The 18,477-nt window shown below is 39.9% G+C and overlaps 1 protein-coding gene across 1 annotated transcript in view; it reads right to left on the bottom strand.

The window, feature by feature from the left end:
* SPTLC3 (serine palmitoyltransferase long chain base subunit 3) overlaps positions 1–18,477 on the bottom strand; it is a 125,348-nt gene that overhangs the window by 85,547 nt on the left and 21,324 nt on the right. The window contains 1 exon segment of the mRNA XM_034641610.1: positions 7,260–7,445. Coding sequence (XP_034497501.1) covers positions 7,260–7,445 — 186 coding nt within the window.

Genomic DNA, 18,477 nt, shown 5'->3' with positions numbered 1-18,477 from the left:
CGAGCACTGAGTATTATATGTGAGTCATGAATCACTACATTCTACTCCTGTAACCAATATTACACTATATGTTAACTAACTAGAATTTAAATATTTTTTAAAAAGCCCTCCTACCTCACACAACACATAGACATAAGTTCTAAGTGAATTTATGGATTAATGCATAAATACCTCACAGATCATAAAAGTACTGAACGAAATTGTAGGAAAATTTGTTTTAAGATGAAAAAAATGCTTTCCTAAACCTCATGAAGTCTCCCTCCCCCCAAAGCAAAAACTAACAACAAGGAAAACAAAAGAAAATGTCTGATACATACAGCTTAAAAATTAAAAACGTAAATACGGCTAAGTAGAACATAGAAAAAATTAAAAGCCAAGAAAGAGATTAAGAAAAATAACTAAAATCATTTAATAGACAAATTATTCATATATGGATATATAGAAAAGACTCCTCTAAATCTGTGAGGAAAAAACAATTTAATAAAATCAAGAGCAAGGGATATGAATAGGCAATTCAAGAAGAGTAAGTATAAAGTACTAATGATCATATCAAAAGCAGCTTAGTCTCGCTGTTAATCAGGAAAATGCAAATTAAGACCAGAACAAAGAAAGTTGACCTATCAGACTGGCCAAAGTAAAAAACATGTTGGTCATATCAACATTCAAGTGCTGGTGAGGAAGCAAGCGCTCCTTGGTACTGCTGGCTGGAGTCGAGCTGGGCAAGCTTTTTTGGAAGGCAATTTGCCCATCTCTCAGAAGTTGAAATATACATTCCTTGAACCCAGAAAGCCACTTCTAGGAATAATCCTCGAATAAATACACATGCCGTTAATTGAAGAATTATTTGAAATAACAAAATAATAAACAATGGTGATATAAATAATCATGTAGCCACATTATGGAATATCCTCACCCGAAAAAGTACAAGGAATGAGGTGAACTGGCGCTGACGTGTAAAGATCTTCAGACATAGTTAGGTGACAAAAGAGTGAGTCACACAACAGTGTGTATGATACAATCCCATTTATGTTAAGGAAAAGACAGAATGGGTGCAAATGAACCGTTGTGCAATGAAATGCATGAAAACGACAGGAAGGAGGCTTTTGCTCCTTATTTCCATAACAAAAAGAAAAGGGAAAAAAAAGACAGGTTTGAGAAGGGGCTCTTCATTAGGACTTGTCATAATCCGCCCATATCACACATTGGCTTAGTTCTAGTTACTGTACATAGCCAAGCTCTACCTTATTAATACGGTTTCACTCACATGTGGAATGTAAGGAATAGCATGGAGGACTATAGAGGAAGGGAGGGAAAACTGAGTGGGAAGAAATCAGAGAGGGGGACAAACCATGAGAGACTCTGGACTCCAGGAAACAAACTGAGGGTTACAGAAGGGAGCGGGGTGGGGGAATGGGGTAACTGGGTGATGGGCATTAAGGAGGACATGTGTTCTGATGAGCACTGGCTGTTACACGCAACTAATGAACCATTGAACACTACATCAGAAACTAATGATGTGCTGCATGGTGGCTAATGGAACATAATATAAGCAAATAAATAAAGAAAGAAGCAAACAAATAAATCGATAAATGTTTGGTAGAATTTAAAAAAATAATCAATCAACTCTGCTTGACTCCTCTTTGTAGATTCCTTCTTGTGAAGGGAAGCAAAGTCTGAATTGTAAAAGAACTAGAAAATGATTTAACTAACATTTTAATGACACAGCAGAAGTTATGTACGTGTGTGTATAACATGTATATATATGTATATTTATTTGGATGTTCAGATATATATATATCCAAATAAATATTGACCTGAGTATTCACCGTGTGGAAGCCATGATCTAATTTTACTGATGGTCTTATTTCACAAAATATTCCGAGAACTCTGTTGTAGAGTTGTTGTTCCAACTTATGGCACATGTTTCTCTGCTAGACGCAATCGTGGAAAATATTCAGCTCTGGTGAGGGTGCATTTGCTTTTTAGAAACAGCCAGGAGGTATTTGGAATCAGGTCTGGTTGGGGAGATTGGGGATTTCACTGGCCAGCAATTTCTGCTGAATTTAAAGCTATTGGATCTCTTGGTAGATCGTTAAGTCAAGGAAGTGAGGGAGTGACCGTTTGCATGCACAGGGAAGTTTGAGAAGTGTTGTTCTAAAACACTGGCTTCTAACTTTCTGCATAGGAGAATCACCTGGGAAGCTTTTATGAACCTCACCAAGGGTGCCCCAGAAACCAATTAAATGAGAATATTTGTGGGTAAAGCCCACGTCTTAGTGGCTTTTTAAGCTTCTTAGGTGATTCCAATGGGCAGCCAAGGCTGAGAATCATTGGTCTAATATTCCCATCTCACAAGCTGCTGGCTAATATGCTAAGTTCCCAGGGAAACCCCAGTGAAAGCGCTGAGTTTGGACTCACCCAGGTCCAAACAGGAAGACCAGGGTTCGGGCCATCTGTTTACTATGGACAAAACTCATACCCAGTGACCTTAATGGAACTCATCCTTCCAATTACTCAGGAGAAAGCCTCTCTAGGTGAATCCTGATCTTGTATCAGGATGCAAAATGTGGATGCAAAAGGGCAATTTTTAATTCATGCAAACATTTGGAGGTTTGTCTTAAAATTCTTTACAATTACAACTTGCTGAACCCTCTTTGTTTCATGTGGGAGTAAAAGTCTCTGGGGATGGGCCAGAAATATCTGGGATGTACTTGCAGGGGCGCTGGAGGGATTCTGTGGATGTAGTGTGAACACAGAACTGCACTGCCATGTTTTCTAACAGGCCAGTGCCCTGTGGAGCAGGTCTTGCTGAACCTGTTATCAAACCATGCGGATTGAGAAATGTGGCTGTGCTTGAAGTTTTTCAAGTCTCTGATGGTGTTTGACATTCATTTGATGATTATGTTTGCTGACATCTTCTAGATTTTGCAAAGTTAAGTCACTGCATCATTGAGAAAGTGATTGATCTAGAGGTCTTTAATGAATTGCAATTCATCACTGCAGTGGCCTTTGATTTTAAATAAAAATATGTGTCTCCAAAATTAAGAGTTAAAAGGAGAATTTAAGCAAGAATATTTAAACCTCGTACCTGTCTGTACTGTCCTATTTTTGCCAGTGTCTTCTGATTGTTAGTGAGGTCTATCTGATGTGCCAGATGTCCTGGGCCTGTGATTTGTTTTTTAGTGCTCTTCCGGAGGAAGATTTTGATTTTTTTTTTCTTTTCACCTATTTATACTAAGTGAATCAGTAATACTAAGTGAATCAGTAACCAAGTGATCTAGATAAGAGGATTGTCAGAGACTTTACGTTTTGGGTGTTTGGTCTAGAAATCAAAAAGAAGAAGAATGCAAAAAGATTCTAAATTCAGGGCAACACTTTAGTTGGAATGGATGGTTTGATGTGAGAAGAGTCATCCCAGTGAGGGAGAAAATAGGAAAACTGGATTAATAAATTCTTGTGTTTGATTAAAACAAGAAAGAAATGAGGAGAGGTACATGCCAATTAGCTTGACGGCAACAATCATTTTGCTCTGTGTATTTTTATTAAAATATCAAGTTGTACCCTTAAATATATACAACTTTTATTAAAAATAAAAAGAATGCACATAGAGTAGAAGAGTGTAATCAGAATCAGATCTCTTTCTGATCTTTTTGAAAAACATAATTGCTATTCTCCACCACCACCTTATGGATGTGCTTATCTCCCGATGTCATTTTGCTCTTGGCTGGTTTGTCTTAAGGGATGACTCATTCTGCTCTCTCAGTGACCAGCTTTTAGAATAGAATATAATGCTCATTTCTGCTAAGAGAGCCCAGAGTCATGGGAAAGCAGTGTGTTTCCAGCAAGAGACTTCAATACGTGCCTCAAGTAGCTTATTAACGCAAAGCAAGGATACTGTCCCAAGTACGGGGCTGGGGAAAAATAGTAAAAGGCTAAAGGTCAGCCTGAAGGTAGGGTTTCTAGTGAGCAAGTCCCATCCAAAAGAATATAGCGACTGCAGCCATTGCAATTTATTAAAACCAGTTACTCTGAAAGGCTCAAAAGGGGCTCAAAAGGAAGGATCATGTGATAAAAAGCGTACCATGTGAAAGGTCTGACCACCAAGGTGAGTCAATCGACTGATGCTCTCTACCCCACAGAGATCTAACAGGAGGGAAATCATTTACTTTGTAAAGAAATACAGGGCATTATTTGATACAATGTCTTCCTCCTGGAGCTGTGCTTGCAGCCATAGTGACAGGTGTTGCAATCCAGGCTGCTCGCCCTCAGTGTATCCCATTGTTCTGGACCAGGCGCCCTTTCGCCCAGTCCCTGGGGTGTAGGAGGCAGACAGCTTGCTGAAGGGAGCTGCCTGGCTAGGGGTCACAGCCCTCTGCGGAGGTAGCACCCACTGGAGGCTCCACACCCTATCATCGTGAGCAATGCTTCCAAAGGACTCTCCTGTCTCCAGAGCTCCCTGTGGGAGCCACGGAGGCCTTGGCTGGGACTGCATCACAATTCACCTGTCTCATCTTGCTTCCTTTGCTCCCTTGTAGGTTTACGGGCGTTGCTTCCAGGAGCACACCACAGAAACCTTTCTGCCTTCATGCCTCCATCTCAGAGTCTGCTTCCCTCAGAACCAATTTGCCTATATATAAGTATGTTCTGCTTGAAATGTAAGAAATGCTTTGGAAAGACCGAAGTGACTAGCCCTGCTGGGTTGCTGGAGCAAAAATACTGGCACAGCATAGAAAATAGACAGCAGAGCTGAAGCCTAAGCCTGCTAAGGGATGCCACACCTGAGAAATTTACATTTGACTCACCCTCTGTCCCAGTAAATATTCTAAAATGTGCTGATCTATTGTGCACCAGTTACCTACACCCGGGTAGCAGGCAGATTGGTGATAAGAGCTTCTAGAACAGACCGGCTGGTGTCAGGGAGGGGCTGTGGGGATCCTCACGAGAATGGCCCAGAAGAACTTGCTTTTCTTATCCCAGTCTCCCATTTGGTTATCAGCTCCTACTAGATTCAACTGTTTCTATATGTTTGCCACTTATGGATCTGTACACCCTCAAAACTGTATGTGTGCACATCTTTTTGCTGATATAAAACTTTGCCATTGTGACCGGTGTACCACCACCATTCTCGTGTCTGACCACAGCAGAAGTTGGGATTACCCTGGTTTCTTCCCTTGATCTTATTTTCTGTACACACAGCACCAAGGCTTGTTGATTCTACCTCCTAAATATCTCTATAATTCCCTTTTCTTCATTCCATCTACCTCTTCCCCAGTGTAAGGACAAATATCTCTTTCCTAAACTATTTTAAGGCTTTTTAAGTGGTCGCTTCGCCTCTGGTCTTGAATTGGAATTCCATCTCTTACATCTATTAAATTCTCTAAAGTTCTTCATTCTTGTCTCTGCCTTCCTCTTTTTTGTCCATAGACCTTCCTTGGGAGATCTCATCTACTTCTGTCGCTTGGATTAATGTTGATATGTTCAATATATACTAAAAACGCCATACTCTCCATCTGGGACTTTTCTCCAGGGGTTTAGACCTTTATATCTAACTGCCAATTCTCAACTTGTCAAAAAAGGAATTGACAATTTTCCCCTCCAACTGGCTCTTCCTCCTCTATTTCCCATTTCATTGAATGCCACAAACTTCTTCCTGCCCAGCTGCCCAAGGCATAGACCAGGGTGTGGTCTTTGATTTGTCCATCTCCCTAATTCCCCAAGTCAAGCCAATCATTCTTAACTCCATCTTCTTTAACATCTCTTGGCCTTACCTCTTACCACCACCCCTATTATAACTACCCCGCTCTTACCCCAAGGTCTGATCTAGCTTTTTTTAATTTTTAAGCTGGATTTCTGCATCAGCCTCTTAACTGGATTTTTGGTCTGTGCTGTCCTCCTGCGATCCCTTTTTCATAGGCCAGCGAACATGGTCTTTCTAATCCGCAAATCTGCATTCCTCTGCTTAAATTCCTTCAATGCCCATTGTTCTTATAATAAATATCTTTGGCTTATAAAAACCCATTATAGTCTGGTCCCTACTTGCCTCTCAAACAATCTTTCTCCTCACATACTCCCACTGTCACTCACAATAGTCCAGTCATTGGAATTCCTCGGTTTCTTGAATGTACAATGCTTTCTCTTACCTCTTCCATACCACGTTTTCTTTCCCTATGTTCTTTGCTTAGATGTGTTCAAGGCTCCATCATGTGGAACGATCCATGGCCATAATCATCATAGTATTTCAAAGCAATTTTTAGAAAAAGGAATTCAGGGCATCATAAATTATATAAACCAATTCGGAGAACATGTTAGGAAAATGCAGGCTCTTTGCTGATCCCTGAATATTTTCCAGGGTGTCCTGGTAGCTTTATGTGAAAAGAGGATGATGTAGACTTTTGTGGATTAACTATCAAAAGTATCTAGATTTGTGGTTCTAAATTGGGTTTTTTTGCACTTCATGACACCCTTTTACAATGCTTGGAGAAATGTTTGTTTGTCACAAGTGTGTGGTAAAATGCTAACTCATCGATATGAAGAGAGGCCAGGATGCTGTCAAAAACCCTGCAGTGCCCAGGGTGGCCTTCCACATCAGAGAATTATCCAATCCAAAATGTCAATGGTACCAAAGCTGAGAAACCATGACCTAAATGAAATTAAAATTTCATATTTCACTCAGGCACACTTTTCTATTCTAGCATAGAATTAAAATAATAATTTTAATTATTATTAAAATATTAATCTTGCAACAAGATCAGAGTCCAGTCCTAGCCAAAAGCCCTCGTTCTTATATTTTGATTCTTTCCTCTTTAAAATGGTATTTTAACACTTTTTTTTTAAGATTTTTAAAATTTATTTATTCGACAGAGATAGAGACAGCCAGCGAGAGAGGGAACACAAGCAGGGGGAGTGGGAGAGGAAGAAGCAGGCTCATAGCGGAGGAGCCTGATGTGGGGCTCGATCCCATAATGCAGGGTATTTTAATACCTGTCTCGTGGGATTGTTATAAAAATTAAATACGATGACATACAAGAAAACCCTTAGTTCGGTGTTTGGAGAATAGTAGTTGCTTAATAAAATATTTTAAAAAACCAAGTCCAACACATAGAGGGTGGGGTTTATGAGGTGGCAATGAACAGAATTTACTCTGAGTGGTTTCTGAGTGCCTCATTCTTTTTTGGGCTCTGTGCATGCATGGCCACTTCTGAGAACACTTAAGAGAAGAATATGCATTGACGAAAATCCAAAGAGGTACACATACATACTTTTTGTTCTTCTCGCTCTATGGCTGCGTTACACTTTTCTATCCCGCAGCTCCTCAAAAAGTCTCTGAGATAGCCAAATAGGGTTCCAAGTCCGTATCCCAAGTAAGTGAAAACCATAACGTGAAGAGGTGCTTCCTCAAAGGATTCAACAATTGGCTTATCATGAAAATGCGGCCTCCCATTTTGCTGAAAACACAAAAGAAAACAGAAGGTTAGTTCTCTTCCATTACAATAAAATATATATTTAAAATTTTGGACTTTGAAACTTTTAACTTTCAAAGAACAGTTTAAGATCAGAAAAAGTGCTTAGAGAAAAATAGAAGTTGATCATGAAAGAAGGAAATCAGAAAGGTACATTTTATTTTCCAACCCCCTAAAAAATAATTGATTCAGGCAAAATTCTCAACAGATGCTAAATCCATTAAGTAAGAAGCTAATGAGGAATACAGTTTTTGCAAGATGCCAAAGAATCAGCCCGTCAGTTACTCCCTAATCACAAATCTGAGGTTACTACCTTGACCGGATGATCAAATTCCACCACCAATTTTGGAACAAGAGCATCTGTGCTCCTATCATAAGGTAATATTCAATACACTAATGATGCATTTAACCTGAATTTAGTCAAGTTTTTATATCTAACTTCCATTTCACAAGAAACATCAGGATAAGGGAATGTGGCAAATGACTGCATGAGGAAGCAATCAGATAATCCACAACGTGCACAGCAAAGGGAATTTTTAACAAAATGAAAAGGCAACTGATGGAATGGGAGGAAATATTTGCAAACCAAATATATGTTAAGGGGTTAGTATCTAAAATAAAGAACTCACACAACTAAAAACCACTCATATAACCTGATTTGAAAATGGGCAAAGTCCTGAATTGACATTTTCCCAAAGAAGACCTACAAAGGGCCAATAGGTATATGAAAAGGTACTCAGTATCACTAATCATCAGGGAAATGCAAATGAAAACCACAATGAGATACCACCTAACACCTATTAGGGTATGGGTATTATTGAAAAAGTAAATGATAACAAGTGTGGGTGAGGATGTGGAGAAAAGGCAACCCTTGTACACTGTTGGTGGGAATGCAAGCTGGTACAGCCATTATGAAAATGTACAACCTATATGAGGTTTCTCAAAAATTAAAAAACAGAACTACCACATGATCCAGCCATCCCAGTTCTGGGTATGTATCTATAGGAAATGAAATCAGTGTCCTGAAGAGATATCTGCACCTCCGAGTTCATTGCATCATTATTCATAACAACCAAGATACAGAAATAGATAATCGAAGTGTCTGTAGATGGATGAATGGATAAATATAAAATATTGTAGAATATTATTTAGCCACAAAAAAGAAGTTAGTCCTGCCATTTGCAACAACATAAATGAACCTGGACTACATTATGCTAAATGAAATAAGCCAGGCACAGAAAGACAAATACAGCACGATCTTATTTATATGTGAAATCTGAGAAAGCTGAACTCACAGAAGCAGACAGTAGAATGATGGTTACCAGGGGCAGGAAATAGGGGAAATGGGGAGATGTTGGCCAAAGTATGTAAGTCTTTGATTATAAGATGAATAAGTTCTGGGATCTAATGTACAGCATGGTTACTACAGTTAGTAACACTGTATAGTGAATTTAAAATTTGATAAGACAATATTTCTATAGTGTCCTTACCACACAAAAAAATGGTAACTAGGTGAGGTGATGGATGTATTAATTAGGTTGGCTTTGGTAATAATTTCACAATGTTTACATATATCAAATAACATTGTACACCTCAAATACATACATTTTCATTTGTTAATTATACCTCAATAAAGCTGAACAAAAGAAGAAAAAAAGAGGGGTGGTGGAGGGGACTTAAAAGACACAACCTAATACAGTGTGTGTTCTTTCACTGGATACTGTTTTCTTGTTGTTGTAAAAACCTGGTTAAAAAATACACATTTTGAACAACTGCATAAACCCAAATGTGCACTGGATATATATCTTATTAAGGAATTATTGTTAATTTTGTTAGGAGTGATACTAGTATCACAGTTATGTGAGGAAATACTTCAGTGCATGCTGAAGTATTAGGGAAATTAAATGTTATGACACCTATAATTTTTTTTTTGAAATGGTCCATCAAAAACTAAATATATATATACATGAAGGATTTTTGGAAAATGTTAATAACTGCTGAGTCTATAGGGCGCCTGGGTGGCTCAATGCGTTAAGCTTCAGACTCTTAATTTTGGCTCAGGTCATGATCTCAGGGTTGTGAGATCAAGTCCCACGTCAAGCTCTATGCTGAGTGTGGAGCCTGCCTAGGATTCTCGCTCTCTCTCTCTCTCTCTCTCCCTTGCCTGCTGCCCCTCCCCCCACTCTCTCTCTTGCTCTCTCTTTAAAAAAATAACTGTTGAGTCTAGGTGGAGGCCATATGAATGTTCGTTAAATTATTTTTTCACTTTTGTGTGTGTTTGAAATTTTTTGTACCAAACCATTCTAATTCCTGTTTAACTGATTTGCACGTAGTAACACCATCAATACTGGCTCAGTGGATTAGTGAATAAATTATTCCTAAGGCCAAGGTTTAATTAAGTTTTAGTCTTTAATAAGTATTTATACATTCATTCATATTTCACTCAACAAGTATAATGCAATGCCCAGATTCCGCATTTCTCAATGAGAAGTGTTTTGACCACTTGTCACTTATAATGACTTACAGGAAATGGTCAAATGTCCACTCATATTTAATGCATTAATTTAATTTACACATATATATTTAGAATGATGCATTATATAAAATCTTATTAATTAGGGCATTGTTTTTGCTATTGTCATAATCTTTGTTGCCACAACAAACACTGTTTGATTCCTTCAACACAGTTGTCTAGAGTATGTCACCTTCCTATCCCCTGTATCTTTTGAGCTGCAATATTTTGGAAATATCTATGTGACTTAGTCACTGCAAGTTTTATCCCAAGCCACATAAGACAATCAAAAAACTCTGTCTGTAGATGAGTATTTCTTATGTCTACATCGCTTGTTTTTAAAGCAATTTTTTAAAAAGCCTTTTTAAAATGACATTAAACACTTGAATTGTTAAGTCAAAACCCTCATGAGATATTATTAAATATTATTAAAATTCCTTTCCTCCTTATTTATTCTCTCAGGTTACTTCTCTAGATACTCCAAACTAACGTGGATGGATTTGCTCTTGTCTCATGTGTCTTCCCCAAGTATTACCTGGTGTCTCAAATAACGACAGTGAAAGAGCATTGCTTAATATGAGGTCTTGAATGAGAGGTTATAACCAATGCCTTGTACTTGGGATTACAGAGCATTCAGTGGGTGCCTATTGTGAGCTGCCTATGTGCTAGGTTCTGGGGATTCAAAGATGAACAAAACAGACCGGGTCCCTGGTTCCTGACTTCTTAACCTCCTTCTCACTATGTCCTCCCACCTGTCCTGTAGGTCTGATGGAGAGCTGATCTTACTATTCTGGTACCAGCTTCGGCTCCTATCATTGGCTCTGTTCTGTGCTTAACCTTTGGACTACACCTGTGTCCTGTATTCCAAGTGACCTTCTAATCTGGTTAGGAACCATCTCCTGGCTCCTTTCACATCATGGGGACACACCATTGGCTTCCTTCTTTCCTCGATTTGTCAAATTCCGGGAAAAAGGACTGAGGTTCTCATGAAGGAGGATTTGATGAACTTTTGTGAGTTGTAAGGTACAAGATCAAGGAAGAGGGAAATGGGAAGTATCTGCAAGGAGTATTGTGTTATTGTTGATAAAAAGACAGAGGGAATTAGAAAGGGGAGTGTTTATGAGGGGGAAGACTGGATTGGATGTGGTTATGGCTTGCAGAAGAGGGACTGTTTGCCAGGCAGTTAGAGATGCAGGAAAAGAGAGAGACCCTGGCTGAAATGGAGTCAACTGCTATGAGGCACAGTTTAAGCCATGGTTGAAGGTGAATGTGATAAAGAGAAATTATAAAGAGAGAAGAACGGTAGATTTGAGACAGAATTTGGGGACCTACTGATTTTAAGGGCACCAGAGAGGAAGAAGAGTGAGTGAAAGAGGCTTAATCCAGGTGACTTCACACACAAATTAACCACTTTGGTTGACTCAGAAGATGGCTAAGTTACGTAGCCACATGTGAAGAGATACAGTTCCAGGGCATCCTGTGAGGATCAGTTGAAGATGTTCCCTTTTTCCTTTTCTGGCTATATATCCATTTCTGAGCTCCATATGTCGCCAAATCAAGCAGCACATTTCCCCTGAAATCCCTGGGAACTTTCTGCGTGAATTGGCTCTGAGGCAAACCTGCGTTGCACAGAACAGTCTACCTAGATGCAAGTAACACTCGCAGTTGGGTGCACAGCCTGGCTTGTGTAACTAGTTTATTTTTTTCCCCCCTGTGACTTGTTCTGGAAGAAAGTTATAACACAAAGAATAAATTTTCAACAATGTCCATTAGTTCAAACTAAAACCTACTTTCTCTCATATTACTTGATTTATTTTAATTTAATTTAATGTAATTTTATTTGACAGAGAGAAAATGAGATACCTTGGTGAAGAACAAAGTTATCTGGAAATATATGTCTTACTTAACAGGTGGAAAGTGACTCATTTACTACATCCCTTTATTTAAAATTGAAGTCCATCATACCTCTTGGGAAAGGTTTCTCAAAGGGTTGGATAGTTATTCTGAAATACAAGATTTTGTCTTTTTAAAGTAAATGAAGCATTAAAATCTTGCTTAATAAGTTTGCTGGCCAAAGACTGACACAACATGGGACTCCGTGATGCACTTCCTTTCTCTGTTCTATCTTTTCTTTCACAGCCTTGAAAATAAACAGATCCTGAGCCATCTAGCCTAGAGTGCCTGCTCACTGGCAACCCTGAGATACCCTGAGGTTTGTTCACTTCCTGAATTCCTGTCACATCTGGAAATAAACAGGGTGTCGGAGCATGCTGGGAGGACCCGCTTTTACAGATGACAAGTCTTCCATTCAAATTAGGAGGTCTTTTGTTGGCTGCCTATTTTAGATAGTCCTACACTAACATTAGAGGGGATTTGAAATCAACAAATACAGTCCCTTTCTCCCAGAATTGATAATGTTATCGTGTATGTGGGAGGTGGGGTGGGGGCAGGGAGGGGAGTGAGTGAAAATGGCCATAACATAGAGCAAAAAATAAATGTCATAAGGGTGCCAGAAATGGAGGGACCATATCACACTGGGTGATCAGGAGAGGCTTCCTGAAGGAGGTGGAATTTGAGCCCAGTCTTGAAGAGCTGAATGGTGGAGAGCGCTTCAATAGCCATGAGACTACCTAGGTTCAAATCCTGGCACTTTCATTTGCTGACTTGATGACCTTGGCAAGTTCCTTAATTTCTCTTGCCCTCAAATGCCATAAGTGTACAATGGAGCTAATAAGTGTTTGTTTGTTTGTTTTTGCAAAATTTAGTTATTTAAGAGACAGAATGCAAGAACAAGCATGAGTGGGGGGAGGGGCAGAGCAGAGAATCTCCAGCAGACTCCCTGTGACCAGCAGAGGTCACAGGGCTCCATCTCTAGACCATGATATCATGATCTGTGCCAAAACCAAGAGTCGGATGGCCGACCGACTCAGCCGTCCAGGTGCTCCTAAAGGTTATTTGAAAATTAAATGAGATAAGATATGCAAAGTACCTGCCACAGAGTAAGTACTCATGAAATGCTTATGATTTTCATGAAATCTTCTGAATAGAGAAGACAGATGAAACTGTTAGACTAAAATATTTGGGAAGAATGGGAAAGAATACATGTAGAGCCTTGGCCAGTACCTACACACAGGGAGAAGCAGGAGGAGAAGAATCTGCTGGGAGACAGCAAGTGTGAGGGAGGAAGCAGGGGGAGGCTTAAGGGGGAGGAGAGTCAGAGGGTTGGGACACTGGAGCCGAGGAAGAACATTGCATATGGCAACACTCACAAGGAAACTTCAGCAAGTGATTTTATCCACCTGTTTTCCGAGTGGTTTTATGGACAGCAGGATTTAAAGAGAAAGGAGGTGGAGACAACAGGCCTTGGAGTTACTGACTACTCACTGAAGTGTGGTGGTGAAGGATGAGACAGACAGGAGGTGGTGGCTTTAGATACTAAGAGTGAGGGGAGCTGCTTCTTTGAGAATAAAGAAATAGCATATTTAGGAATTGAAGAAAGTACCCAATAGATTAAGGACAACTGGAGATAAAGGGAAGAGATGGTATAATTCCCAGAACAGTGCCCCTAATGGGGTGGGAAGAAGAGCACATGTGACTATCTTGACCAGAAGAACACTGACAGTCTCAGAAGCATTTTTCTCCCCAGAATTTTGAAAAACAAACAAACAAAAAACTGAAACATGCTTCAGGCCTTTGTTCTGCTCTAGTCCTTAGAGTGGGATAGAAAGGGATGAGCAAATCTGGAATCAAGTTAATTCTGTAGATTAACCACCCACTCACAAGCAAGCTTTTGTTTTCAGACTGAGGCAGCCCATGGAACATGGCACACTCCATTACACTGCTGGGTTGGTCCTTGCAAAGAAGAGCCAAGAAGAGAATGAAGAAACTGTCAGGTTTTGGTCACTGTGGGGGTAGGAAGTCTGGTAATAAGATGGTCTCTAGGATGACAAAATGCCAAAGGGAACTTAGAGCACTGGGGATAAGGATAGGGCCGTCTTCCTTTCTGAACTGGAATGTGTGCAGAATTTTTCACATTATGAGAGTTGGGTAGACCTCGTCAGAGGTCTCCTGGGTAGAACACAAACTTCCAAGGATACCGGCATTTTGGGAATGAGTGTCTACCTACATTGTAGTTGCTAGGTTTTGAGCAGAGAAACAACCACTGTGAATGATATCGAATAAGAAATTTATTCCAGAGATTAGGCTGTACTCAAATGTGAGAGTTGGTTAAAAATCTATGGGAGGGGAGACCATGTCCACAATGGTGCTGTAAAGAGCTTCCATGGACCGTCTTAGCAATTAAACAAGCATAACTGGTAAAAAATTATAAAAATACAACTGTGTAAAGTACCTGCAAATTTTTTAAAGGACATACAGCAAATGAAGAAACATTTATTGCTTGCTTGTGTGTGTGTGTATGGGTAGTATGTATATGTTTTCTTTTTAAAAAAAAATCATCCCTAAGCTAGTAAAATTCAAATTGGCTCTTTCTTCAGTAGAGTTCTTACTTTTACTCTAAAATATTTGAGTGTCTTATTGATTCCCGGTTACCATTTATTTCTCTTCTAAAATATTTTGGAATGTCAATTATACAAATGATACAGCTGAAAGCTCATAAAAGTGGAATGATATAAGAATGATGAGTGTACACAATTCTACCTTATTTGGAAGGTACTTCATGCCTGAAAGTTGTCTGGGGATATTAATAAATGAGTACTTTAACCCCAGTCTTATAGCATGTGTTTGGTAGATATAAATGTTTAGAGATGCTTTATGAAACTCTTATGTCTCAGTTTAGTCTAAAGCCTATCATCTTGTCACAAATAGGTGAGACACTTCTGCTCAGAGTGTATCATTTGATTCTATATGTATACAGCCATGTTTAATTTGGGCATAAGCACCTTACTAATTTTATTTCTGACTTCTACAGATATCTGGTATAATGATCAGTAACTACTGGCAAACCCTGGAATAAGATGGTCTACATGATAGAAGCCAAGCGGAAACCTCTTATCTGGGGTGTTCCAGAAGGATAGCTGGTGTAAAAGAAACAGTTGCTCAGCCAACTCAAATTTTTCAGGCCACTGAGATACATGAACACGTGACATCTTAGGTTAAACTTATTATTTTCTTTTTATTTATTTATTTTTTAAAAGATTTTATTTATTTATTTGACAGAGATAGAGACAGCCAGCGAGAGAGGGAACACAAGCAGGGGGAGTGGGAGAGGAAGAAGCAGACTCATAGCGGAGGAGACTGATGTGGGGCTTGATCCCAGAATGCCGGGATCACGCCCTGAGCCGAAGGTAGACACCCAACATCTGAGCCACCCAGGCGCCCCTATTATTTTCTTTTTAAACAGCCTTCAAACTCCAGCCTCAAGTGTACCTAAAATACTTCATTATTGTTGTTTTCTTCTATTTCAACAATAAACCAAGCCTTACGGAGTGCCCGTGTTACCAAATGCTTTGCCAGGAACATCTGCCAGGATGTGCCCACAGACAGACTACAGGCTGGCAGCTATTACCACAGAGAGATGTTCAGGGTTCCCTGAGAACTGGGAGAAGGTTGTATCTAACCCTGGCTGGAAAAGGTAGGGGAGGATTCATGAATGAGAAAGCAGTGTACCAAGGACTTGAAAGATGAGGGCAGGAAGGATAAGGGCAGTAGGAATGGGCGGAGAGAAAGAATCCCAGCTTAGAACTGGAAGCCTCAGGGGAGATGCTCATCAACCCATCTCCAGAACCACTGCAATCACCCACACACCTGCTCTCCTTGTTCAGTCCTGACTCCTCAAATCTGTAGCTACTTAGGTAACTTTAGCTCTAAAACCCATTTACCACAGTGTTTCCAAAGTGCTCCCTAGAGATGGCCATTAACAGCAAGGGTTGTGGAAAGGCTATGTACGTCCGTGTCTTGGGTATTCGCAGTGTACAAAAGCTAGAACGTAAGAGCCATCTTTCTTGTTCTTCAGTGTTATTCCCTATTGCTAGCACACAGCTTCCCACGGTAGGTGCTGAAAAAATACTTGGTCATTGAATCAGCTTGTTGAATGCTATCGAAATAATAGAGTGAAAAGCCATTTAACTCTTAACCATTTAACCATTAATCCAGCACATGTATCAACTGCATTTTTCACCTTTCATATAAATCTACCAAGGCCATGACAAAAACTCTCTTTGGGAAATGCTGGTTTTCAGCATAAAGCTAAATTTCTTGGCATAGAAATGACCTGCCTCAAGTCCTCCCGTTTCCGGCCTTGCATTTGTTGCTGAAGCAACATTAAACTTTCATTTCACACCTTGTTTTTCTCTCCTCCACATCTTTCCTCAGGCTGCCACGTTTCTGTAATTTCTTCAGTTTCTACTCCCTTCTCTAACTGTCTTCTGCTGCTGCCCCTCCCCCTCTCTCCACACCACACAGGCATACACTTTGCCTGCCTAATAGCCCCAGTCTAAGACCAGCACTGGCTGCTTCACTTCGTAAAAAGATCCAGGCTCGATGTTCTCACGGCATAACACCATCATTATACTCACCACACGGTGATACAATAATATTTTTAGAAGACAAGTCATTTAATAAAAAGAAAATAAAGGATCACTTGCGAAATAATAGCTTTCATTATCTTGCACTCAGGCCTTTCAAATATTTCAAATATTTTAACCCTGTTGTTTGCCCAGTGTGGCAAAGACTGGCTACTCACCAAACCCATTTCTCTTTCCTCTTCCTCGGAGCTGGGCTACATTTCCCTCATCCCTTGCAGACAGACGTGGCCACGTGACTGAATGCAGACCAATGTGAAATGGGTAGAAGCGAAATGTGCCACATTCATGACTGGCCCATAAAAAAGCCTCTCTCATGATCCACTTCTTTCTCTCTTTCCCCTGTTGCCCTCTGAATGCTGATAGCCAAGATGACCTCGAAAGCCACACATTAAAGATTGCATAACTTTTGTTAGCCTGATTCTCTGAATAACTGTGTGAGCAGAGTCCTCACTGCTTTCTCCTCTGGCTTCCTATCACTGTCAAATTAGACTTGCTACGAGTAAGAAATAAACTTCTATTGGGTTATGCCATTGAGATTTGGTGGCTCGTTTATTATGACACCTATTATTATGTTAATGAATACATACTATAGGGATTCTGTTAAAATGTTTTTGTTTCTAACCTTTGCTTAGATGTGTTCGGGAGAAGTCTAAGAACTGAGTCACCTCCCCGAGGAAACGTGGGCTGACCAAAATTCAAATTTAAATCTGGGAAGTTTATGCCAGAAAATTAACTGAATCAAAGATTCAATTCTTGATTCAATGAGCATCTCTGTATGTTGGGCAGTGCTTGATAGAAAAATGGATATTACATGATTTAGGCTTCAGTGACCACGGATGTCAGAGAGAAAGAGAGACAAGATTATAAACGTGGAACTTATTCAGGGGATAAGATCTTTATATATTAGCTGCTTCAATTCTTTTTTTTTTCTATTGATGAACAAGTTCAGTTCTTGTGAAGTGAAGTTTGTTTCCCATTGTCTTGGCTTTCCTCTTCACCATCTGAGAAGGTAGCTAATAGGTCAGGGCAACCCATGAAGACAGCCATAGGCTTCCACAGGATACGCCCGGATTGGGAAATTAAGGATTCAAAATAAAGGGCATGTTTGCTTGGAGGGATTCAAAATAAAGGGCATGTTTGCTTCAGAGTGCCCAATGAATATCTGTTGTAGGAATGAATGAATGAGAGGGAGAGAGCCAAGCTTGGGAAAAGGCTGGGAGAGGGGAGGAGGGCCTTCTAGTACAGGAGGACCAGCATGGGCACTTTTTGGGTGGTTGGGTGGAAACAGAACCTTGAATGGGCCTCTGGCTGGACCTTATGTGTTACCTATTCGGAGACGAGATGTATGGAGCTCACTGGAATTGAATGAGCTTTCTATGGCAAGGTAAGCTAGACTTACCGTGTCAGATAGGAGTGAAAGAAAGGTGTGCCTTCCTTGGGATGCTTCTTTATCAGGACTGCAGGAAGAATACAAGAAGAAAGATTTGGAGGATCCTCAGATCTTACCTGGGATGACAGCTGGAGGGGGCTCTAAAGTCAATTTGACATAATTCAAACAAAATGGCCGCCCTACACCGCCCTACACCACCCTGCAATGATTGTATTCTTCTGATATTATTTACAACCAGCTGGCTTACTTGAGGAACACAGAGCTTTTATTGAGTTATCCTGATAAACCAAAAAAACCAATGTTCCAGTAATTTAGTATCACTGAGAATCACTATGCTCTCTTATCTTATTGATCAGTTATAATGTGCCATGTAAGAAGAGTGCTTCTCTCTGAGGTGCTCAAAGATTTATGACCATGTTCTTATTTATTTACATGATATTCTTAAGAGGTAGGTGGTGGACGACTGTAATAGAATTAGAATTATCTTTACTTAATAAGAGAGACATAGGGCATTATGCAACTTCCCCATGGTTATCAGGCAGGACAGGTCAGGGCAAAGCTGAATTTCTC

The sequence above is a fragment of the Ailuropoda melanoleuca genome, chromosome 13 (assembly GCF_002007445.2).
Source record: "Ailuropoda melanoleuca isolate Jingjing chromosome 13, ASM200744v2, whole genome shotgun sequence".
Classification (NCBI taxonomy): domain Eukaryota; kingdom Metazoa; phylum Chordata; class Mammalia; order Carnivora; family Ursidae; genus Ailuropoda; species Ailuropoda melanoleuca.
Note: the sequence above shows the minus strand (reverse complement) of the source record. Positions and strands in the feature narration are given on the sequence as shown.